The 25990-nt window shown below is 45.7% G+C and overlaps 1 protein-coding gene across 2 annotated transcripts in view; it reads right to left on the bottom strand.

Annotated features, from left to right (window-relative positions):
• The window catches only part of GABBR1 (gamma-aminobutyric acid type B receptor subunit 1), a 345365-nt gene that overhangs the window by 157674 nt on the left and 161701 nt on the right, over positions 1–25990 (bottom strand). The window contains exons 7-8 of one of the 2 annotated variants that reach the window (XM_077484771.1): positions 9740–9900; positions 7095–7229 (exon numbers count right to left, since the gene is read on the bottom strand). In XM_077484771.1, coding sequence (XP_077340897.1) covers positions 7095–7229; positions 9740–9900 — 296 coding nt within the window. The remainder of the gene's footprint in view (positions 1–7094; positions 7230–9739; positions 9901–25990) is intronic. The other variant, XM_077484772.1, reaches the window with a different exon arrangement.

Raw genomic sequence — 25990 nt, 5'->3', positions numbered from 1 at the left:
GATGTCGGTAAGGGATATTTCAGAGACAGATATAAAAAAAAAAAAACACAGATTTTTACACACTGTCCCTGGTTTTATTGAGGCTGGCAACCCTCATGGGGCCCCCTAGCGACCCAGGGCCCTCGGGCAGTGCCCGAATTGTCAGTCCACCCCTGACCCTAAACTTAGCCCCTGACCTAACAAAATAAATAAATAATAAAATAATTAATTAACCCCTACCTAACCTGAGCGTTTTTCTGCTCAAATGCAATAATTAAATCAAAATAAATAACAGCTAAATAAATAAATAATACAATTAAAAAAAATGAATAAAAATAATTCAATAAAAAAACCCTAACCCTAATATTAACCCCAACCATAATCGTAAACCCTAATAAACCCTAACCCTAATATTAAACCCTAACCTTAGCCCCTAACCTAACAAAATAAATATATAAATAATAAATTAACCCTTACCCAACCTGAGCGTTTTTCTGCTCAAATGCAATAATTAAATGAAAATAAATGATAACTAAATAAATAAATAATACAATTTAAAAAAAAGAAAAAATAATTAAACAAAAAAAAACCCCTAACCCTAATACTAACCCCAACCCTAATCCTAAACCCTAACCCTAATATTAAACCCTAACCTTAGCCCCTAACCTAACAAAATAAATAAATAATAAATAAAGAAATGAACCCCTACCCAAACCTGAGCGTTTTTCTGCTCAAATGCAATAATTTTATGAAAATTAATAATAACTAAAAAAATAAAAATAATAACATTTAAAAAATTGATAAAAAACCCTAACACTAATATTAACCCAAACCCTAATCCTAAACCCTAACCCTAATATTAAACCCTAACCTTAGCCCCTAACCTAACAAAATAAATAAATAAATGAATCCCTACCCTAACCTGAGAGTTTTTCTGCTCAAATTTAATAATTAAATGAAAAAAATAATAAAACAAAACAAAAAAATAATAAAAATAATTCAATAAAAAACCCTAACCCTAATATTAACCCCAACCCTAATCCTAAACCCTAACCCTAATATTAGCCCCTAACCTAACAAAATAAATAAATAAATAAATGAACCCCTAACCTTTAAACTCTAACCCTTAACAGGGTTAAAAGGGAAACATGCACAGCAGAGGCTGTCAATCACCTGCTGTGTGCTGGTGCCAGCAGGTTATTGACAGCCTCAGCTGTGCATATTTCCCTATGAGACTATGCCGAGGGGGGGGTGTGACCATCCCTTCCACTCAGGTCTCATATTACGCTCAGCTCTATGCCACGCAACGTGTGACATCAAATCCTCACCCCTGCTTTCTGGGGCTGAGAAATGCTGTGAAGATTCTGTAATTTGAATGAATGTAGAGGACAGGGGGCTGCATATAAACAGGTACAACTTATGTAGGAGGAATTGCTTCATCTTTGCGTATCACCCGAGGCCAGTCACTTCACTGGGTATATGTGAGGGTTTCCAACCACTTTAATAAAATAAAAAAACATGTAATGATTTATTAATGAATGCAGAGCTGCACTAATGTGTTCATTTTCTATCTGCCTGGGGTTCGGCTTTAAAGGGATTTAGTACCATTTACCTTTATGCAAGTGGGACCATTGACTTTACATGTATTCTACTTACTGTAAGTACATTAAAAAGCACCTTTCAGGTCTGCTGTAAGCAATGTATTTACAGAAGCCCCATGACTGCAAATCATACTGATGTGACCTAATAAGCTGGAAACAGCTGTATACAGGTTTGATAAATGGCTCCGCCGTCTATGCGGTAATATAAGCCAGAAGCTTTAATTGCACAGTTGGTGAAGGGAGCCTAAAGGTACTGCATGTCTCTGCCCAAGTTTTCTTATGGAGAAGAAAACCCCTTTATTTATTTATTTTTTAACATAAAGAAATTTTTAATTGGATAACCATCATGCAACGCAGTGGCTAAGTGGTTAGTGCTTCCGCCCAGCAGCACTACACCTGCCTGGAGTTTGCATGTTCTCCTTGTGCCTGTGTGGGTTTCCTCCCACACTACAAAGACATGCGGGTAAGCTAATGGCTCCTGACTACAAATTGTCCCTAGAAATACACGATATTGTCAAAAGTATTGGGACACCTGCCTTTACACGCACATGAACTTTAATGACATCCCAGGCTTGTGCCGCATACACACGATCGGCATTCTCGTCGGAAAAAGCTCTGATGGTTTTCCTGACGGAATTTCGCTCAAACTGTCTTGCCTTCACACGGTCACACCAAATTCCGATGGGCAATAACACAAAGCGACATACAACACGTTTAAAGGCACTATAAAAAAGGGAAGTTTAATGCTTCCGAGCATGCTCGGAATTTTGCGTGTCGGAATTGCATACGCACGATCGAAAAATTAAGAACAGGCTCTCAATCTAAAGACCATAGAAAATGGTGACAGAAAAAGACCGATGGTCATACACACGGTCGGAAAATAAGGAGAGTCTGTAGGGTTCAATATTGAGTTGGCCCACCCTTTGCAGCTATAACATCTTCACCTCTTCTGGGAAGGCCGTCCACAAGGTTTAGGAGTGTGTCTATGGGAATGTTTGACCATTCTTCCCGAAGCGCATTTGTGAAGTCAGGTATTGATGTTGGTCGAGAAGGCCTGGCTCGCAGTCTTCGCTCTAATTCATCCCAAAGGTGTTCTATCGGGTTAAGGTCAGGATTTTGTGTGCCGGCCAGTTAAGTTCCTCCACCCAAAACTCGCTCATCCACGTCTTTATGGAGCTTGCTTTGTGCACTGGTCCAAATCCTTTGGTGGAGGAGGGATGATGGTGTGGGGTTTTTTTTCAGGGGTTGGGCTTGGCCCCTTAGTTCCAGTGAAGGGAACTCTTAAGGCGTCAGCATACCAAGACATTTTGGACAATTTCATGCTCCCAACTTTGTGGGAACAGTTTGGGGACGGCCCCTTCCTGTTCCAACATGGCTGCGCACCAGTGCACAAAGCAAGGTCCATAAAGACATGGATGAGTGAGTTTAGGGTGGAGGAACTTGACTGGCCTGCACAGAGTCCTGACCTCAACCTGATAGAACACCATTGGCATGAAATTAGAGTGGAGACTCCTCATCAGTGCCTGGCCTCACAAATGCTCTTCTGGAAGAATGGTAAAACATTCCCATAGACACATCTCCTAAACCTTGTGGACGGCCTTCCCAGAAGAGTTGAAGCTGTTATAGCTGCAAAGGGTGGGCCAACTCAATAATTAACCCTACAAACAGGGGTGGACTGACAACTCATGGGGCCCCCGGGCAAAAGGAGATTATGGGGCCCCCAGGCAATCCGAGATTATTGGGCCACACAGTATATACACACACACAGTATACAGTCACACAGTATACACAGACATGTCTCTATTGGCTGAGAAGGTACTGGAGAGGTGGGGCAGCTATAATCTCTGGATTTTTAGACCAAAAGGATGTCGGTAAGGGACATTTCAGAGACAGATGTAAAAAAAAACACAGATTTTTACATACTGTCCCTGGTTTTACTGAGGCTGGCAACTCTGATGGGGCCCCCTAGTGGCTCTGGGCCCTCGGGCAGTGCCCGAGTGGCCCAATGGTCAATCCACCCCTGCCTACAAACTAAGACTGGGATGCCATTAAAGTTCATGTGCGTGTAAAGGTGTCCCAATACTTTTGACAGCATAGTGTATGTATGAATGTGAGTTAGGGACCTTAGATTGTAAGCTCCTTGAGGGTAGGGACTGATGGGACTGTACAATAAATATGTAACTTGATGGTGCTATATCTATAATTGGTGTAACCCCAAAATTGCCTCCTATAGAAATCCGGAGAGTTGAGGTTGATGCTCTGGGAGCCTGCCTCTTACAGGAACCCGGACCATCACAGGGGAACATGGCCGCTAACAATGTCAAAAAACAAGAATAGACTCCAAAACCAATTGCAACACTATTTATTTAGAGGTTCCTTTTAACAATCTTGGTGTATCTTTACAACAATAATATACCTTCCTGATATATTTCAGGAAGATGTTTGTGCTAATGAAAGGAGAAAAGGCAGAAGGAGGAGGAAAAAACAAATATGGAAGATTAGTTGAGCACCTGAGACTAATACGAGAAATCTAAAATCTAAGACTAATAGAAGAAAATTAGAAGAGAAAAGAAGAGGGGGAAGAGCAAAGGAAACAGGAGGAAGGAGTGGAGCAGAAAAACAACTGAGAATATGGGAGGAAGAGAAAAGTGGAGGAAAAACAAACGCAGGATGAACAGAAAAGTGAAATAGGAGGAGAGAATACAGAAGGAAAAGATGAATGAAGATGAAAGAAAAAATTCAGAAGGAAGAGGGAAATAAAAAAAAAAGAGGACGCGCAGGAATGAGAGAGAATTCCCAGGGAAAAAGAGAAGTGGAGAAGACGGATGGAAGAGACAAACAAAGTAAGAACAGCGGGAAAAGGAAAGGAGGCAGAGTAGTGTCAAAGAAGAACAGAGAAAGCAAGAATAATAAAAGAAAACTGGCAGAAAAGAGAGTAGGGAGCACACAGAATGCAGGAGTGTCGAGGAAGTACAGAAAAGCAGGAGGAAGAGAAGAGGTGAGGGAGAACAGACACTGCAGGAGGAATAGAAGAGATGAAGAACAGAGAATGCAGGAGCATTGAGGAAGTACAGAAAAGCAGGAGGAAGAGAAGAGAAGCAGGAGGAAGAGAAGAGGTGAGGAAGTACAGGCAAGCAGGAGGAAGAGAAGAGGTGAGGAAGAACAGACACTGCAGAGAACAGATGCTTTTATTTACTTCCTCGACACTCCTGTTTTCTCTGTTCTTCATCTCTTCTCTTCCTCCTGCAGTGTCTGTTATTCCTCATCTCCTTTCTTCCTCCTCCTTTTCTGTACTTCCTCGACACTCCTGCATTACGTATGCTTCCTACTCTCTTTTCTCCCATCCGAGTTCTCTTTTATTATTCTTGCTTTCTCTGTTCTTCTTTGACACTACTCTGCCTCCTTTCCATTTCCTTCTGTTCTTACTCTGTCTCTTCCAGCCGTCTTCTCCAGAGGCTGCAGGAGGAAGAGAGGAAGTGAGAAAGAACAGAGACTGCAGGAGGAAGAGAAGAGGAATTCTGGAGAACGAGAAAAGACAAACATGAAGGCAGAATGACGGAAGAAGAGAAGAGAAGAAGATGAAAGAATACAAGAGAAAGAGAAGAGGCAAGGAAGAATAGAACATTCAAAAGGATTTGATCAGGAAGAAGACAGAATGCAGGAGAGTTGAGGAAGCACAGAAAAGCAGGAGGAAGAGAAGAGGCGAGGAAAAACAGAGAATACAGGAAGAAGAGATGAACGAGAAATTCAGGAGAAGGACAAAAGATGAAAATGAAGGCAGAATGCAAGAAGAAAAGAAGAGAAGATAAAAGAATACAAGAGACAGAGAAGAGGCAAAGAAGAATAGAAAATTCAGAAGAGACCAGGAAGGAGAGAATAGAATGCAGGAGAGTCAAAGAAGTACAGAAAAGCAGGCGGAAGAGAAGAGGCGAGGAAGAACAGAGAATGAAGAAGGAAGATAAGAGATGATGAAGAACAGAGAATAAAGGAGTAACTATGAGGTGAGGAAGAACAGAGAATATAAGAGGAAAGATGAGGAAGAAGAAAAACAGGGCATGCAGGAGGAGAAGTGATTAAAAGAATTCAGGAGGAAGAGAAGAAAATAAAGTCAAGGAAGTACAGAAAAGCATGAGGAAGAGAAGAGGTGAGGAAAAACAGAGAATGAAGGAGGAAGATAAGAGATGGTGAAAAACTGAGAATACAGAAGTAACAAAGAGGTGAGGAAGAACAGAGAATGAAGGAGGAAGATAAGAGATGATGAATAACAGAGAACACAGGAGTAACGAAGAGGTGAGGAAGAACAGAGAATATAGGAGGAAGAGATGAGGAAGAAGGAATTCATGAAAAAGAGAAAAGACAAAAATGAAGGGAGAATGCAGGAGGAAGAGGTAAGGTGAAGAAGAACAGGGTATACAAGAGGAGAAGAAGAGAGAAGAGAAGAAGAACAGAGAATGCAGGAGGAAGAGAAGAGAAGAAGATAAAAAATACAAGAGTAAGAGAAGAGGTGAGGAAAAAATACTAAATTAAGGACAAGATCAGGAAGAAGAGAGAATGCAGGAGGAGGAGAATTAGCGAGAAAGTAGAGAGAACGCAGGAGGAAAAAAGGAAGCAAGGAAGAGAAGCGATGATATAGAACAGAGAATTGGGGGTGAGGGATAGGAGAGAATGCAGAAGGAAAAGTAGAAGTGAGGAAGAAAAAGGGAATGCAGGAGAAAGAGAAGAATTGCAAGGGACAAAAGGGAATACAGGAGCGAGATGGGAGAAAGAACAGAGAATACAGGAGAAAGAGAAGAGGGAAGGAAGAACAGAGAATACAGGAGAAAGAGAAGAGGGGAGGAAAAACAGAGAATACAGGAGAAAGAGAAGAGGGAAGGAAGAACAGAGAATACAGGAGAAAGAGAAGAGGGAAGGAAGAACAGAGAATACAGGAGAAAGAGAAGAGGGGAGGAAGAACATAGAATAAAGGAGAAAGAGAAGAGGGGAGGAAGAAGAAAGATTGCAGGTGTAAGAGAAGAGGATGTGCAGGAGGAAGGCTATACGCGAGGATACAGAGAACACAGGAGGAAAAAAAATGGTAAGTGAAGAAAGGAAGTGAGGAGTACATGAAGTAGAAAAAAGGTGAAAGAATTTATCAGAGGTAAGGAATACAGAAAAAAAGAATCACGGAAACCATAATGTGAGAAAGTCAAAGAAAAACAAGTAGCACATAATAAGAAGACAGGAGGAAGAAGAAAACAATGCATGAGAAATGCAGGTAATAAATGGAAACTAGGGTGGGGGGGGGGGGGGACCGTAGACAGGTAGGTGGTGTTGTATAAGTCTATAGTTCGGAAAGTGACTATAACACAAGAAATAATGATGAAGTGACCAACAGACAAACTAGTGACTATAAAAGCAGATTTCTCACATACCAGGAAAACAGGAAACGGAAGGTGGAATTAAAGGAAGGAGTGAAAGTGGTGTAAAGCAGAAAGAACTTGAGACAAACATAGCTGGCCAGAGGCTCCCGCTTACCACTATGAGGTTCCACATGCGCGCCGCTTCCGCCACCAGCGTGGACACACTGCTGCACCCTGGCATCAACATGATCTTAATAGGGTCATTGTACAGCAGCTCGTACAGGTGTCGTGTGGCCTGCCCGGGGTCACACTGTGGAGGGTGGGAAGGAGAAATTAGGACAGAAGGAACAAGCCACAGTCATACACACATATGCATTTTATTTTTCTGTGGATAGATAATGACCCCCCTCTAGTCATCGCTATCCATCTTCCATCACATGTTTTCCTCTCTCTCCCCATCTGTCTCTCCTCTCCCCCCTCTCTGCCCATTCCTCTCTCTCTCCGTCTATCTCTTCTCAGGAATATTTTACCCTTCCCTCCGTTGCCGTGGTAACAGTGAGAGAGCTGAGAGGAATAATGAGAGCGCAGGGGGTAATCCTGTGAGAGAGAGCCTTGCTGCACCCCCCAGCGCTCCCCCCCCCATCAGAGTGGATCTAAATAAAGGTCACTCATGAGGTCTCTATGCCCCCGTCTTGGTGGTCTCTCTCCATCACTTCTCCTCTGCTGTCTCTTGCTTCTCTCGTGTTGTCTCAGCTCCTGTAACTTTCCCCATTCCCCTCCCCCTCCCTCTCTGTCAGGTTTAGACTCTTTCAATTTTTTAGCAGCAGCCACCCTGTCCTCTGAACTTTGTTAATCTCTTCTCCTAAAATTGATCTTGTTGGGGGGACTTGAATCTGTAGCCTTACTTCTTTAATCCCCTCTACCAAAACTGATCTTGCTGATCATAGTCAGGGATCTTGAGTGTACAGTCCAACTTCTTTAATCTCCTCCGCCAAAATTGATCTCACCGATCATAGCCAGGAAACTCAAGTCTATAGCCTAACTTCTTTAATCTCCTCTAACAAAATTGTTCTCAACAATCACAGTCTTGGGTCTTGAGTCTATAGTCCAACTTCTTTCATATCATGTACCAAAACTGATCTCACCCCGATCATACTCAGGGGACTCGAGTCCATAGTCCAACTTCTTTAAAGTCCTCCACCAAAATTGATCTCACTAAAAGCAAGTCGGGGGACATAGGTCTATAGTTTAACTTCTTTAAACTCATCTATCAAAACTTATATCACAGACAAAGTCCGGGGTCTCAAGTCCACAGCCACACTTCTTTAGTCTCCTCTACCAAAATTGTTCTTGCCAATTGTAGTTAGGGGACTCGAGTCTAAAGACCAACTTCTTTAAAGTCCTCCAACCAAAATTTAACAAACTGAACATAAATGGGGGGACTTGAGTCTACAGCCCAACATCTTTAATCTCATGTATCAAAATTGATATCACTGACATAGTCAGGGTTCTCGAGTCTATAGCCCAACTTCTTTAGTCTCCTCTACCAAAATTGTTCTTGCCAATTGTAGTCAGGGGACTTGATTCTATAGCCCAACTTCTTTAATCTCATCTATCAAGATTGATATCACTGACATAGTCTTGAGTCTACAACCCGATTTCTTTAATCTACTCAACTAAAATTGTTCTCACCGGTCATTGTCAGGGCACTTGAGTCTATAACCCAACTTTAAAGTCCCTTACCAAAATGTATCTCACTGATATTAGTCGGGGGTCTTGAATCTATAGCCTAATTTCTTTAATCTGTTCTACCAAAATGTATCTCACTGATCATAGTCGGGGGTCTTGAATCTTTAGCCCAACTTCTTTAATCTTCTCTACCAAAATTGATCTCACCAATCATAGTCAGGGGTCTTGAGTCTATAATCCAACTTCTTTAATCTCCCCTACCAAAATTGGTCTCACTGATCATGGTCAGGGTTCTTGAGTCTATAGTCCAATTTCTTTCATCTCCCCTACCAAAATTGATCTTACTAATAGTAGTCAGGGGTCTTGAGTCTACAGTCCAACTTTTTTAATATCCTCTACCAAAATTGATCTCACCGATCATAGTAAGGGATCTTAAGTCTACAGCCCAACTTCTTTCATTTCCAATGCCAAAATTGATCTTACTAATAGTAGGCGGGGGACTTGCCCCCTTTATGGCTTTATTCATAACGTACAGGAGGTGTTACAGGAGATAAAAAATTGTAAACATCTTGGAAGGACCTTCTGCTGCTAAGCTGGTGTGTTTAAACTCATCACATGCATTGCTGCCTTGGAAAACTACAGAACACTCTAAAAACATACATGACTCCTTTATCATACTGGAAAACAAATCATTTTCATTTTTAAACCCTGGTCTCGAATGAGGGTTTGTCTTGAGAGCCCCCGAAAATATCAGCAGAAGTCAAAGATTGCTATGGTGCAGTTGGTTAGCATGGCCAACCAGGGACACTTCCAAGGACAAACCTTCCAAATACAGGACTGGGGATATCAGGACTTTTTTTTTTAACTAATAAAAATAAACTTTAAGACCGCTAAAAATATTTGATGATAACTGAATCTAATCAGCAGAAAATTTGGAATTTGTTGTACAGTTGGTGGATATGGGAACCTGCAGATCTTTCCAATCTCTGGGAATCGGGTACAATTACAATGGACAATTACCATGGTTCCACCTGTCTTTTTATTTGTGTAACTTATATCCAAAACCAGCCTTATCTTGATGGTATATCACCACTTAGATTCCCCACCAGCACCCCAAGCACCTGCTCTCACCTGGCTGTCGTGGTGTATCAGCCTGAGCTCGTACTCCGGTAAAATGTCCCTCCGGTTGTTGACGTCCTCCAGGGCCATCTGTGCGGCTGGGTGACAGGCCTGTCCCCCGGGCCAGCCCCCGCTCATGGGGAAGAGGGCGCCCACGTGCAGGGCTTTCTTACCTGAGACCGCACCACATAGCATGAGAGTCAAGACAGGCACAAACAGTGACACCGACATGACCAAACAAGGGGGCATCATTGGGGGTGAGAGCAGAGGGACAGCCAGCCGGAGGGACAGGGGACAGGGCGAAGCATTGTAGACGCACACCAAAAAAAAAAAAAAAAAAAAGTGCAAGAGGGTTAAAAGGTGTGACGGGTGGAGGAACAAAAGCAAAACAGACCTTCCAAAAAAAATAATAAAAAATTGGCAAAGCAGATGGGATAGACTGCGATCAACAGGAGAGAGAAAGAGCGAGACTGCCGGAGAAAAACAAATAGACAGCAAAAAGAGACGACAAGCAAACAGCGACAGAGGAAGAGATGCGAGATGAATGATTAATAAAAAAAAAAACATAAAATAAAAGGAAATACAGATATATGTGTCTTAGAAATAAGAGCAGCAGCAATCCAGGGGCAGCCTCAGACGGGCAGAGACAGCGGAGCGAGACAGCCCGCGGCAGAGGCAAGAGGGACCAGCAGCATCTGCATGATTCCACGGTTGGATTCTGCAGTGTAGAGAGAGCGACAGAGGGATGGAGAGAAGGGAGCGAGAGAGGGAGAGAGTGAGGGAGCAAGGGGGGAGGAGACACATTGATGTCACCCACGCCGAAGGGAGCGAGGGATTACAAAGAGAATGGGAAATGAGGAAATAAGAGAGGGGGAGAGAGGAGGGGGGGCGAGCGAAGGGGGGGGGGGGGGGGTGGTGGTGGTGGGAAGGGATACAGGGGGGGCACAGGTAATAGACACTCTGCCTGACACATGCCAGAATGGATGAACGGGCACGCTGACAGGTGCAGCGGGGAGGCATGAAATCACTCAGGATGGGGAGCGGAGGGAAAAAAAAAAGGAAAGGATGGAAGGAGTTAACGCTGACACTTGTTCCAGATAATCACGACATGTACTGGCTTATTTAATAAGGCAGGGCAAAGAGCAACGAGGGGGCGCAAGAGGGCCGTAACCCATGGCAACCGCTGGCTGATCTCTTTCAGCTTTGCGCAAATGACGACTCGTTTCTGATTCGTTGGCCATGGCAACCGATGGCCAATTCCTGGTCCTATTTTATCGTGAAAGGTTAGACTGATAAAAAAAAAAAAATATTTAGGCTAAGTTCATATAGGCTTTGAAATTTTAATGCCGGTTCAGCTTGCGCCAAACAAGCTATGTTTTTTTTTTTTTAAATCATCCAGCGTAGTGGTCTCCAAACTGTGGCCCGGGGGCCAGATTCGGCCCTTTGCTTGCTTCTATCTGGCCCTCTGGACACTTTTGCTCCATCTGACGCCAATTATGGGACACCATTCCCCGCACTGACACCATCAATGGGGCATTATTCCTCCCACTGATACCAACAATTAGCTACTATTCCTCCCACTAAAACCAATGATGGGGCTAACACCAATGATGGGCATTATTCATCCCACTGACATCAATGATGGGGCCCTATTCATCCCACTGAAATCAATGATGAGCACTATTCCTCCCACTGACACCAATAATGGGGCACTATTCTTCCCACTGATACCAATGATGGGGCACTATTCTTCCCACTAACACCAATAATGGGGCATTATTCCTCCCACTGACACCAATGATGGGGCACTATTCTTCCCACTGATACCAATGATGGGGCACTATTCCTCCCACTGATACCAATGATGGGGCACTATTCTTCCCACTGATACCAATGATGGGGCACTATTCCTCCCACTGATACCAATGATGGGGCACTATTCTTCCCACTGACACCAATGATGGGGCATTATTCCTCCCACTGACACCAATGATGGGGCACTATTCCTCCCACTGAAACCATCAATGGGGCATTATTCCTCCCACTGACACCATCAATGGGGCATTATTCCTCCCACTGACACCATCAATGGGGCATTATTCATCCCACTGACACCAATGATGGGGCACTATTCTTCCCACTGACAACCATGATGGGGCACTATTCTTTCCACTGACATCAATGATGGGGCACTATTCCTCCCACTGACACCATCAATGGGGCACTATTCCTCCCACTGATACCAACAATTAGCTACTATTCCTTCCACTAAAACCAATGATGGCCACTATTTATTTATTTTTTGGGGGAAAAAAATTGACATTTCTTTTTATTTTTTCATATTTTTAATTCCATTTTAGTGTAAATTTGAGATGTGAGGTCTTTTTGACCCCAAATCTCACATTTAAGAGGTCCTGTCATGCTTTTTTTCCTAGTGCAAGAGATGTTTACATTCCTTGTAATGGGAATAAAAGTAACCCAAAATTTCTTTTCAAAAAAAGACAGTGGCAAAAAAAAAAAAGTAAAATAGATAAAAAAAATAAAAATGAAAGCACCCCGTCCTGCCGAGCTCGCACACAGAAGCGAGCGAATACGTAAGTTGCTCCTGCATATGAAAACGGTATTCAAACCACACATGTGAGGTATTGTCGCGATCGTTATAGCGAGAGCAATAATTCTAGCTCTAGACCTCCTCTGTAACTCTAAACATGTGACCTGTAGAAATTTGTAAACTTTGCCTATGGAGATTTTTAAGGGTAAAAGTCTGTCGCCATTCCACAAGCGGGCGCAATTTTGAAGCGTGACATGTTGGGTATCAACTTACTCGGCGCAACATTATCTTTCACAATATGAAAAAAAAAAAATTGGGCTGTTGTCTTATTTTTCTAATTACATTTTTTTTTTTAACCAAAAACATTGCTCTTGTAAAACCCTGGCACAAATATGGTGTGACATAAGTATTGCAACGACCGCCATTTTATTCTCTAGGGTGTCTGAGAAAAAAATAAAAAATAAAAATAAATTTTATATATATAATATTTGGGGGTTCTAAGTAATCTTCTAACAAAAAAGAAAAAAAAGATTTTAACTTGTAAACATCAAGTCTGAAAAATAGGCTCGGGTCCTTAGGCAGTTAATGAAAGGTGCTGTAAGCATTTTTAAGGTGCGTTACAATAGAGGTCAATGGGAATGGTTTCAAGGCTTTAATGCCGACTGAATTCTGCAGACAACGTTATTTTTGTTACTCCGCAATGCAAGGCACATAAAGACTGTTGCCAGGTGGTCAGGGAGCCAATAGCCTAACCGCCTGCTTTTGCCATCTGTATGAATGAGGCCCTAGGGCCCCAATGACATTTTTGGGGTGGTGCACACAGACTCTGGTGCAGCTCTGCATAGTAACCAATCAGCTTCCAGGTTTTATTGTCAGAGCTTAATTGAACAAGCTGAAGTTAGAAGCTGATTGGCTGCCATGCACAGCTGCACCAGATTTAGTGCGCTCCTGTCTTAATAAATCTCTTATGTCATGTGTTAAGTAATGCCCCGTACACGTGATGGGAAATTCCGCCAGCAAAAGTCCGATGTGAGCTTTTGGCTGGAAAATGCGACCGTGTGTACGCTCCATCGGATTTTTGCTGGCGGAATTTCGGCCAGCAAAAGATTGAGAGCGGGTTGTCAATTTTTCGGTCGGAAAAAGTTCCAGTCTGTACAAATTCCGACACGCACAATTCCTACGCATGTTTGGAAACAATTGGACTCAAGCTCAGAAGTATTGAACTTAATTTTCTCGGCTCATCGTAGCGTTGTACGTCACCGCGTTCTTGAGGGTCAAAAGTTCAGAGAACTTTTGTGTGACCGTGTGTATGCAAGGCAAGCTTGAGCGGAATTATGTTGGAAAAACCATCAGAGCTTGGAAATAAGACCTACAAGGACTTAAACTAGGGCTTATTTGGAAGGTAGGGCTTATATTGCAGCCATCACCGATAATCACACTAGGTCTTATTTTTGCCGCACATTACTGCATTGCAATAGTATAAATAGGCCCATTCTGTCCCTTGCATACATTAACGCACTTCTGTTAAGTGGCGCATTTTGCATTAGGACATCTAAATCATTTTATCAGACTACCAAAGCATCACAACGCACAGAAAATGGGACATGCACCTTTTTTTATGACACAACACATGGCTATGCATTACCATGCTTTGTGGTGCACTGCAATGCAGGTGCATGGAGGATGGGGGGTTGCATTAGTGTGTCGGGTGCCATTCAAAACCCAGTGGTATGTGCATTGCCGTGTGTTGTGGTAATGCTTGGCAAAATGCTAAAACGCAAAACATAGATGTAAATATGGCTATGATGAAATGTAACACCGGGCATATTACAATGACAGAAAATGGTAAAAGCAGAAACACTTGCATTGGAAAATATTCCTCAATAGCCACAAAGGATATAAATCTACTTTGTGTTCCCCAAATGCCTTTTCAAACCCAAATATTTCCTTGTAAATGCAGCAGTGACATCATCACTGTACTGGACATAGCCTGTGCAGAGCAGGCCCCACCCACTACCGGAGGGGGCGGAGACAAGACCAGTCCCCCTGCACAAGGAGAGAGTGAGAGAGCAGAGCTGTGGGAGGGGCCAAATAGGCTCCACCCACTACAGTCTGCACACAACTACAAGAGGGGGCGGAGACAAGACCAGTCCCCATGCACAAGGAGAGAATGAGTGAGAGACGGGCTGTGGGAGGGGCCCAATAGGCTCCACCCACTACAGTCTGCACACAACTACAGGAGGGGGGCGGAGACAAGACCAGTCCCCCTGCACAAGGACATAGTTCCCAACTGTCCCTGATTTGAGGGACTGTCCCCAATTTGGAGCAATGTCCCCCTGTCCCTCTTTCCTCCTCATTTGTCCCTCATTTTGGTCTGATCTATATAGTTGTATATAAAATGCACTTTTTATCTTTCAAAAAGTGTTTCGCAGCGCTAAACCTTTCATCTGATTTCTAAATTGCTGCATTTATAAATTTTAAAAGCCAATATAAAGGAATAGAAGTGGTAAAAAAAAAAACACTTGTGGATTTAATTAACCTTTTGTTTTGGTTAATTCTACTTTAAGGGGGTGTGGCAGGGGGCGTGTCCTATGCCTACATACATTTGCTAGTAGGTGTCCCCCATTCCCATCCCAAAATGTTGGGAGGTATGCAAGGAGAGAGTGAGAGAGAGCAGAGGTGTGGGAGGGGCCCAACAGGCTCCACCCACTACAGCCTGCACAAAACTACAGGAGGGGGCGGAGACAAGACCAGTCCCCCCCCCTGCACAATGAGAGAGAGCAGAGCTGTGGGGGGGGGGGGGCAATAGGCTCCACCCACTACAGCCTGCACACACTGACAGGAGGGGCGGAGACAAGACCAGTCCCCCTGCACAAGGAGAGAGTGAGAGAGAGCAGAGCTATGGGAGGGGCCCAGTAGGCTCCACCCACTACAGCCTGCACAAAACTACAGGAGGGGGGCGGAGACAAGACCAGTCCCCCCTGCGCAATGAGAGAGAGCAGAGCTGTGGGAGGGGCCCAATAGGCTCCACCCATTACAGCCTGCACACACACTGACAGGAGGGACGGAGACAAGACCAGTCCTCCTGCACAAGGAGAGAGAGAGCAGAGCTGTGGGAGGGGCCCAATAGGCTCCACCCACTACAGCCTGCACACACTGACAGGAGGGGCGAAGACAAGACCAGTCCCCCTGCACAAGGAGAGAGTGAGAGAGAGCAGAGCTATGGGAGGGGCCCAGTAGGCTCCACCCACTACAGCCTGCACAAAACTACAGGAGGGGGGCGGAGACAAGACCAGTCCCCCCTGCGCAATGAGAGAGAGCAGAGCTGTGGGAGGGGCCCAATAGGCTCCACCCATTACAGCCTGCACACACACTGACAGGAGGGACGGAGACAAGACCAGTCCTCCTGCACAAGGAGAGAGAGAGCAGAGCTGTGGGAGGGGCCCAATAGGCTCCACCCACTACAGCCTGCACACACTGACAGGAGGGGCGGAGACAAGACCAGTCCCCCTGCACAAGGAGAGAGTGACAGAGAGCAGAGCTGTGGGAGGGGCCCAGTAGGCTCCACCCACTACAGCTTGCACAAAACTACAGGAGGGGGGCAGAGAAAAGACCAGTCCCCCTGCACTTAGAGAGAGCAGCAGTGAGCGGTCTTTATTACAGGAAGGAAAAGTCTCACACTGGATGACTGCACAGATCTGGAGCAAATACCCAAAGCACTCTGAGATTCAACCAGAATACACATAATGAATGGATTTAGACAATATGTGCTTATTGCGTTCAGTTCAATGAGCTCCAAATGTTAATAAACAATTTACTATGCACCAAGTGGTTTGCAAACTTGCAGCCAGGGCCAAGACAACGGGTGGGCAGGAGGGTCAGCTGCCCTGGACACTGTGGTATCATGTGAGATGGAGGGGCACAGGGAGTTGGGGGGGGGGGGGTATTTGTGTTGGGTGGGGGAATTTGGGAGGCAGTAGAAGGGAAGAAGTGTGTTAGGAAGGGAAATCTGGGGGGATGTGCTAGGAAAGGTGATTTGGTGGGGGATTTGTGTTGGAAGGGGAATGGGGAAGGATTTGTGCTGGGGGGGGGGGGAGTTTGTGCTTGAAGAGGTGATATGGTAGAGGGGGGGGGGGGTGTTTGTGCTAAAGGAGCATTATTTTTTTGGTGGGGGGGGGTTGTGCAAGTAGGGATGATTGGGAGAGTATTTGTGTTGGGGGGGGTTGTGCTGGGAGGGGGGATTTGGAGTGAGGGGGGGTGTATTGGGGTCCTCGGATGAATTCCAACCAAGTATACTATCTCCTACTGATTTATGTTCTTCCCGTGTTTGGACAGGTTTCCTTCTACAATCCAAAAAACATACATCAAGTTAACTGGCCTCTGACCAAACTGACCATACCCAAATGTGACCATCTATATCCTCCAATCAGTGATCACGGGGCCATCAGTCTTATTGATTCTCCAGACAGATGTAAAATATTAATACATGGATAAGGCAGATAAGGATCGCTCCCTTTCTCCATGATGAACGTCATTCAGGCGCCCCCTGGAGGCCAAAAGCTGTTCAGAAAACTCGAACGCCGTTAACAACAAAATCTTTTATCTCGGTCGCTGACTAAGATGTCGCCCAGCACGCTGGAAACTTTCTGTTGTTTCAGTAAAGATTTGTTTTGAAAAGAAGAAAACTGATCAATCCTCTGCCTACGTGTGTAAGTTTAGTGGGCATTAGACTCTGACTGGACACAATGGATTTCTGCACCATGCCCCTTGTACTTTATGGAGGTTGTGACTCTTTTATTTCGACTGCCGCACAAGTGGCTTCATAAGATGGACACAGTGGCTGCATATGATGAGCACAAGCGGCGGCATTTGCTGGGGCACAACTGGCTGCGTTTGATGGGCACAAGTGGCTGCATATGATGGGCACAAGTGACTGCATTTGATGGGCACAAGTGTCTGAGTTTGATGGCACAAGTGGCTGCATATGATGGGCAGAAGTGGCTGCGTTTGATAGGCACAATGGCTTTAATTGATGGGATCAGTGGCTGCATTTGATGGACACAGGTGGCTGCATATGATGGACACAGGTGGCTGCATGATGGGCACAAGTGGCGGCATTTGCTGGGGCACAAGTGGCTGCGTTTGATGGACACAAGTGGCTGCATATGATGGGCACGAATGGCTGCGTTTGATAGGCACAAATGGCAGCATTTGCTGGGGCACAAGTGGCTGCATTTGATGGGCACAATTGGCTGTGTTTGATGGGCACAAGTGGCTGGATATGATGGGCACAAGTGGCTGCATATGATGGGCACAAATGGCAGCATTTGCTGGGGCATAAGTGGCTGCATTTCATGGGCACAAGTGGCTGCATTTCATGGGCACAATGGCTTTAATTGATGGGATCAGTGGCTGCATTTGATGGGCACAAGTGGCGGCAATTGATGGGCACAAGTGGCGGCATTTGATGGGCATAGGTGGTGGCATTTGCTAGGGCACAGGTGGCGGCATATGCTAGGGCACAGGTGGCTGCATATGATGGGCACACGTGGTGGCATTTAATGTGCACAAGTCGCGGCATTTGATGGCACAAGTGGCTGCATTTGATGGGCACAGTGGTGGCATTTGCTGGGACACAAATGGCTACATATGATGGGCACACGTGGTGGAATTTGATGTGCACAAGTGGCAGCATTTGATGGCACAAGTGGCAGCATTTGATGGCACAAGTGGCTACATATGATGGGCACAAGTGGCGGCATTTGATGTGCACAGGTGGCTGCATCTGATGGCCACAAGTGTCTTCATCTGATGGGCACAATGACTTTATTTTATGGGAACAGTGGCTGCATTTGATGGGCATAGGTGGTGGCATTTGATGTGCACAGGTGTCTGCATCTGATGGGCACAATGACTTTATTTTATGGAAACAGTGGCTGCATTTGATGGGGGGGGGGTTCAGTATTTTTCAGTTTGTTTGTGTAGCCCACCCGGAAATTTTGAGCACCAGCCGCCACTGCTGCAGACTCAGATGTTGTCCAGCATGCTGGGAATGTTCTGCGGTTTGAGTAAAGACTTGTTTTGAAAAGAAGAAAATAGATCAATCCTTTACAGATGTATGTGAATTTAGTGGGCATTAGACTTGTACTGGATACAATGGATTGCTGCACCTTGTTCCATGTACTGGATACAATGGATTGCTGCACCTTGCTCCATGTACTGGATACAATGGATTGCTGCACCTTGCTCCATGTACTGGATACAATGGATTGTACATTATGGAGGTTGTGAATCCCTTTTTATGAAAATATGAATTCCCCGAATGTCAGAATAAGAAGCAATGTAATCGCATGCCAGCAACAAACGCAGGCTGTCAGCAGATCTTCACAAGATGGCTGGGAAGAAGCGAGCCAGGACTGGAAATTCTGGGAAAGACGGCACAGATGGGGAGAACAGAGCAGAGCTTTGGGGAACCAGCAATCCCAGCATGCCCAGACAGAATCACTGGGACAACTAGGGGCCTTCAGAGGCACTACAAGTCCCAGCGTTCCATGGCAGCCACCCTGTATAAGTACGAGTTGCGACGTCCCCTACAAGTTCAGGGACTACAAATCCCAGCATGACCCGACAGACCGGGCCGTTTTCTACAGCAACCAGTTAAATGACTTGATATATTTTAAAGATCTTTGATCGTTTGCTCTGAGCCACCTCGGAATAACATGTGAGGAGCCGAGGGGAGGCGGAGGGGGGGGGGGGGGGGCAAAACAATACGAATCTGCAGCAAAACGTATTATTATTTTGAGTAAAGAAAGTATTTCTTTCTTGCCATGTATAAAAAAAGCCACGGCTCCTGACTTCTGCCACGTGACCAAAAGCCTAGGCAGCTGAGATCACATGGTTCCTTGCTGCAGGAGCATTGTGGCTATTTGATGTCATTAGAGACTGAAGGAAGTCTGTTGTTTTCAATCAGGCAAATCCTGTAGAATTTCAATAGAAAAAACATTCATTTGATTCTCTAATCGTTAGTGGGATCAAATCGACATTCATATTTGTTACCAGAATATTCCAAGGAGCAGGATGGAAAGTTTTTCTCAAACAAAAGAGCAGGACAGAATAACCCCCCCCCCCCCCCACATCATACCAGTGTCCCCCATTTCCTCAGAGGAGCGCCCTCCCTCTCCATCCACAGAGTACCGAAACCTTCACTTCCCCCTATTGCTCCACAGAGCTTCACGGGCTCCCCTCTGCCTCCGGTGCCCCTACTCTTCCCCCACAGATTACTGGAAACCCCCTTTTCTACAAACAGGACACTAAAGCCCACTCCCCCCCCCCCCCCCCCACTGGGCACCAATTTTCCCCCACTGAGCACCAGTATCCCCTCTTCCCCTCCCCCACCAAATACTAATGCCCCCTCCTCCTCCCACTGAGCACCAATGTCCGTCCCCCCCACTGAATACCAGTACTCATCTTCCCCTCCCCCACGAGCACCAGAACCCCCTCTTTCCCCCAATGGCCTACTCTCCCCCCACTGACTACTAGTGCCCCCCTCTCCTCCCGCTGACTACCAATCCCTTCTTCCACTCTTCACCTCCCCCACCACTGAATACCAATGCCCTCCCTCCCCTTCCTCTGAACGCCAAAAGTATACTCCTTTTCCCCCTACTGGCTACCAGTGCTCATATCCCCCAAAGCACAAGTACCCTCTCTTTCCCCCATTGAGCACCAATAACCTCCTCTCACTGACTAAAAATGCCCCCATCTCCCCCACTAAGCCCCAGTACTCCCCTTTTCCCCCTCTGAGCCCAGTACCCCCTCTTTCCCCACCCCACCACCAGCGCTAATGTCACCCTCTCCCCCCACCGAATACCAGTGCCCCCATTTCCCCCCACTAAGCCTCAGTACTCCCTCCCCCCATTCAGCACCAGTACCCTCTCTTTCCCTCCATTTAGGAACCAGTGCCCCCCTCTACCCTCAATGACTACTGGTGCCCTTCTCTTTCCCTACTGAGCACCAATGCCCCCATCTCCCCCCCACTGACTACCAATGCCCCCATCTCTCACCACTGACTACCAATGCCTCCTCTCTCCCCCGCTGACTACCAGTGCCCCCATCTCCCCCCACTGACTACCAATGACCCCTCTCTCCCCCCACTGACTACCAATGCCCCCATCTCCCCTCACTGACTACCAGTCCTCCCATCTTTCCCCACTAACTACAAGTGCCCCTATTTCCCTCCACTGACTACCAGTGTCCCCTCTCTCTCCCACTGACTGACTATCAGTGCCCCCATCTCCCCCCCCCAGTGACTACCAGTGCCACCATCTCCCCCCATTGAATACCAGTGCCCCTGTCTCCCCCCATTGACTACCAATGCCCCCATCTCCCCCCACTAAGCACCAGTACTCACTTCCCCCATGGACGAGAAGGCTTGGCTCACAGTCTCCGCTCTAATTTACTCCAAATGTGTTCTATCGGGTTGACGTCAGGACTCTGTGTAGCCCTGTCAAGTTCCTCGCTTTGTGCACTGTTCCAAATCATTTGGTGGAGGGGGGATTATGGTGTGGGGTTGCTTTTCAGGGGTTGGGTTGGTCCCTTAGTTCCAGTGAAGGGAACTCTTAAGGTGTCAGACATACCAAGACATTTTGGACAATTTCATGCTTCCAACTTTGTGGGGGCAGTTTGGGGATGACCCCTTCCTGTTTCAACAAGACTGCGCACCATGGATGAGCGAGTTTGGGGGGGGGGGGGACGGACTTGACTGACCTGCAGAGTCCTGACCTTAACCTGATAGAACACCCTTGGGATGAATTAGAGCAGAGACACCAGGCCAGGCCTTCTCATCCAACATCAGTGCCTGACCTCACAAATGCACTTCTGGAAGAATGGTCAAACATTCCCATAGACACATCTCCTAAACCTTGTGGACGGCCTTCCCAGAAGAGTTGAAGCTGTTATAGCTGCAAAGGGTGGGCCAACTCCATATTGAACCCTCCGGACTAAGACTGGGATGCCTTTAAAGTTCATGTGCGTGTAAAGGCAGACGTCCCAATACTTTTGACAATATAGTGTACTGCTGACCAATACATCCGGTGATATACACAACAAAGTGCTTACAGTTGTACATGACATCCTCCTGACCAAAGGGTTTCTTGTCTCCACATTGTCTCTCTCTCTCAACTTCTGATGTTGGGAGGTATGCCGCTGTGCGGGGATCCGCGGGAGGCGAATATAAAGACCGACTGCGCTACTATTTAAAAATACATGTAAGGATTATTTTTTTTCGTTAATGACTCCATAACTGGGTTAGATGGGGGTGTTTTATCTACCCACACTTCTGCTTTAAGATTTCACTTTATAGTCACGGCTTCAGCCTGCAGGATCGGAAAAAAAAATTCTGCCTAATAAGCTTCTAGTGCGGTGAGAAGCCTTTTTTACATAGCAGAGAGAGCGAGAAGGGGAAGGCAGGCGCGCCGCGGACGCGGTAACCCAGTTCTTCCGTTACGGATCACGGCACATGGATTTACTGACTGTGCCACTACTGCATCGCTGTGATAACAGGCAGGAGCACACCGGCCACGTCTCGTGACGTCAGCCTCAGGCGGGAATAATCAAGATTTGCTCTGTGCTGATTTATTTTAAAGTGTAGGGTATATGTTTAGGCAAAATAAAAAATAAAAAAACATATGCCGAACATTGCTGTAATAAATGCACATTTTCTCGCTTTACTCCTTTGTAGGATACATAGTAGGTGAGGTCGAAAAAAGACCATCAAGTCCAACCTATATGTGCGATTATATGTCAGTATTACATTGTATATCCCTGTATGTTGCGGTCGTTCAGGTGCTTATCTAATAGTTTCTTGAAACTATCGATGTTCCCTGCTGAGACCACCGCCTGTGGAAGGGGATTCCACATCCTTGCCGCTCTTACAGTAAAGAACCCTCTACGTAGTTTAAGGTTGAACCTCTTTTCTTCTAATTTTAATGAGTGGCCACGGGTCTTGTTAAACTCCCTTCCGCGAAAAAGTTTTCTCCCTATTGTGGGGTCACCAGTACGGTATTTGTATATTGAAATCATATCCCCTCTCAAGCATCTCTTCTCCAGAGAGAATAAGTTCAGTGCTCGCAACTTTTCCTCATAACTAATATCCTCCAGAGCCATTATTAGCTTTGTTGCCCTTCTTTGTACTCGCTCCATTTCCAGTACATCCTTCCTGAGGACTGGTGCCCAGAACTGGGCAGTATACTCCAGGTGCGGCCGGACCAGAGTCTTGTAGAGCGGGAGAATTATCCTTTTATCTCTGGAATTGACCCCCTTTTTAATACATGCCAATATTCTGTTTGCTTTGTTAGCAGCAGCTTGGCATTGGATGCCATTACTGAGCCTATCATCTACTAGGACCCCCAGGTCCTTTTCCATCCTAGATCCCCCCCAGAGGTTCTCCCCCCAGTGTGTAGATTGCATTCAGATTTTTGCCACCCAAATGCATTATTTTATATTTTTTTACCTCATTTGCCATGTAGTTGCCCACCCCATTAATTTGTTCAGATCTTTTTGCAAGGTTTCCACATCCTGCGGAGAAGTTATTGCCCTGCTTAGCTTAGTATTGTCCGCAAATACAGAGATTGAGCTGTTTACCCCATCCCCATCCTCCAGGTCGTCTATGAACAAATTAAATAGGATTGGTCCCAGCACAGAACCCTGGGGGACCTCACTATCCACCCCTGACCATTCCGAGTACTCCCCGTTTATCACCACCCTTTGAACTCGCCCTTGTAGCCACTTTTCAATCCATGTACTCACCCTATGGTCCATGCCAACAGACCTTATTTTGTACAGTAAATGTTTGTGAGGAACTGTGTCAAATGCTTTTGCAAAATCCAGGTCTTGGAAGTGCAGAAAAATACCAGTTGACCTACCAGAAACAGATCCTCATCAAGGACAGGGGTTCTCACATGAATTTTAAGGGCGGCCCCTACTCTATAATTTTTTTTAATTATTATTATTATTGTTGCAGGATTTACTACAACAAAAGTGAAAGAAAAATAAATAAATATTATAAATAATAAATAAATAAATAAATAAAAAAAATAAAAAAATAAATAATATAAATAAATATTTCCTTGCCGGATTTTTTTTGGCAAAAAAAATGCCACCCCCCCCCCCCCCCCCGTATACATCGTAGAGGTGCACCACTTCACAGGCAGGTATTAGGACATCCTCAAAGCATGTTATTAAAAGAAAAAAACTTTTACAATGCAGTGGGGCTGTGCTTGCACTACACGACTGCTTATTTTTGTCCGGGGTTCTCCATACCTTAAAACCAAAGGGCCAGTTTACCATCCTTCAGATTTTAGAGGGGCAGCACTGTGGCCTGTGGGAGTAACAATGCCCCATCGTTGGTGTCTGTGAGAGGAATAGCATAGATATCTGCCAGCACACTAAGGATCGGCACAAAGTGGTGTTCAAACGGGTAGTTTATTGCATGATCACAACACACGAAAGGTGCAACGTTTCGGAGTCACGCAGGACCCCTTCATCAGGCATGTGACGGGGTCCTGCGTGACTCCGAAACGTTGCACCTTTCTTGTGTTGTGATCATGCAATAAAATACCTGTTTGGACACCACTTTTTGCCAATCCTTGGTGTGCTGGTAGATATCTGTGTTGTGACTTGAACCAGTATCCAGCTGGTTGTTGCTGCAGCACCCAGACCTTGCGAACTTATACCAGGAACACGTGCAATGGGAATATGAAGTATTACTTGTGAGAGGAATAGTGCCCCATTGTTGGTGTGGGTGATAGGAATAGTGAACCATCCATGATATCAGTGGAAGAAATAGTGCCCCGTCATAGGTGTCAGTGGGAGGAATAGTGCCCCATCATTGGTGTCTGTGAGAGGAATAGTGCCCCATCATTAATATCACTGGGAGGAATAATGCCACATCATCGGTGTCCATGAGCGTAATAGTGTGGATGAGAGGAATAGTGCCCCATCATTGGTGTCTGTGAGAGGGATAGTACCCCACCATTTGTGTCTATGAGAGGAAGAGTGCCCTATCATTGGTTTCAGTGGGAGGAATAATGGTCCATACTTGGTGTCAGTGGGAGTAATAGTGCCCTATCATTGGTGTCAGTGGGTAGGAATAATGGTCCATACTTGGTGTCAGTGGGAGTAATAGTGCCCCATCATTGGTGTCAGTGAGAGGAAGAGTGCCTCATTATTGGTGTCAGTGGGAGGAATAGGGACCCACTGTTGGTGTTAGTAGGAGGAATAGTGCCCCAAGGGCCAGATAAAGGCAAGCAAAAGGCCGCATTAGCCCCCTGGGCCACAACTTGGTGTTCACTGGTCTAGGTGATTGGAGAACGGAGATATACTTACCTAATTCTCCCATCCTCCCCCGTACAAGACATGTCCCTGTGGCTCCTGCCCAACAGTCCACTGCTGCACCATGGGGGACTGACATTTGCCGGTGGGGAGGAGTATTGGGTGAGCATACAGCTTTCTCCTCTCCTAGTGTGGACACATGAGCACTGCATCCCCCCAAATGGAATAAAATCCCCCCCCCAAAAAAATGGTTTTACTTTAATACATGTTCCCCATAGCAGTGCCAAGCCCACTATATAGTGCGAACAGTTTACGCAGCGCTTTACAATGTAGAGGGAGGACAGCACAATTACAGTACAGTTCAATACAGAAGGGACAGGAGTGCCCGGTTCGTAGAGCTTACATTATAAAGGGAGGGGTTTTCAGGGATCTCCTAAAGGTGGACAGGTTAGGGGCTGATCAGATATACCGGGGCAGGGAATTCCAGATGATGGGAGAGGCTCTGGAGAAGTCCTGAAGAAGAGCATGAGGGGAGGTAACAATGGAGCAAGAGAGCAGGAGGTCCTGGGAGGAGCGGAGGGGACAATTTGGGCGATATCTGCAGATGAGGTTGGTGATGTAGATGGGGGCGATGTTGTGGATGGCTTTGTATGTTATGGTTAGCATTTTGAATTTTACACGGTGGGGTAGAGGAAGCCAGTGAAGGGATTGGCAGAGAGGGGCAGCAGTCACAGATCGATTAGTGAGGTGTATCCATCAACCATCAACGAGCTCCACCAACCTTTGTGTCCCTTCCACCAACAAGAGCCCATCTTACAAGGGAGGGTTTAAAGATGTCTCGAAACCACCTTGCACTTGTCCGCAAGCCATCATAATGACCCTAAAACCTAACTATCAGTAAGCATTTTAGTAACATCACTTGGAAATGAGTCCAACCTACTGACCACTATGGAAAGAAGCAAAGTGCAGAAGTGGAAGGAGGAATCTCTAACACCACAGATGACCCAGAAGTGGGACCACCGTGGCATCGAGTGCAACCACCTTCATCCCGCTTGGAGATAGGAAATGCTCTACCTGCGTACCTGGAAGTTTGCATGTTACCACCCATGGAGTGGTGTGACCACCTCAACAGTTGGAAGTCATTTTCTTTTTTCCCCATTGTGGAACGCTTTTGAGCAAATAATCCTTTTTGAACCAACTAACTACACTATAAGGACTCTCCCTAAGCTGAACCAGAAACCACTGGCCAGTCCTCAAGGACTGAGTTGACCACCACATCCTAGATCATAAATATCCATCAACATCCTACAACAAAAGGTTAGAAGTCTTAGGACCACCTAATGATTTCATACACAGACCTGAGAGCCCCCGCAGAGGACTCAAGA

This window comes from Lithobates pipiens, unplaced genomic scaffold, assembly GCF_037356315.1.
Source record: "Lithobates pipiens isolate NorthernLeopardFrog02 unplaced genomic scaffold, aLitPip1_a1.2 Scaffold_1, whole genome shotgun sequence".
Lineage (NCBI taxonomy): Eukaryota > Metazoa > Chordata > Amphibia > Anura > Ranidae > Lithobates > Lithobates pipiens.
Note: the sequence above shows the minus strand (reverse complement) of the source record. Positions and strands in the feature narration are given on the sequence as shown.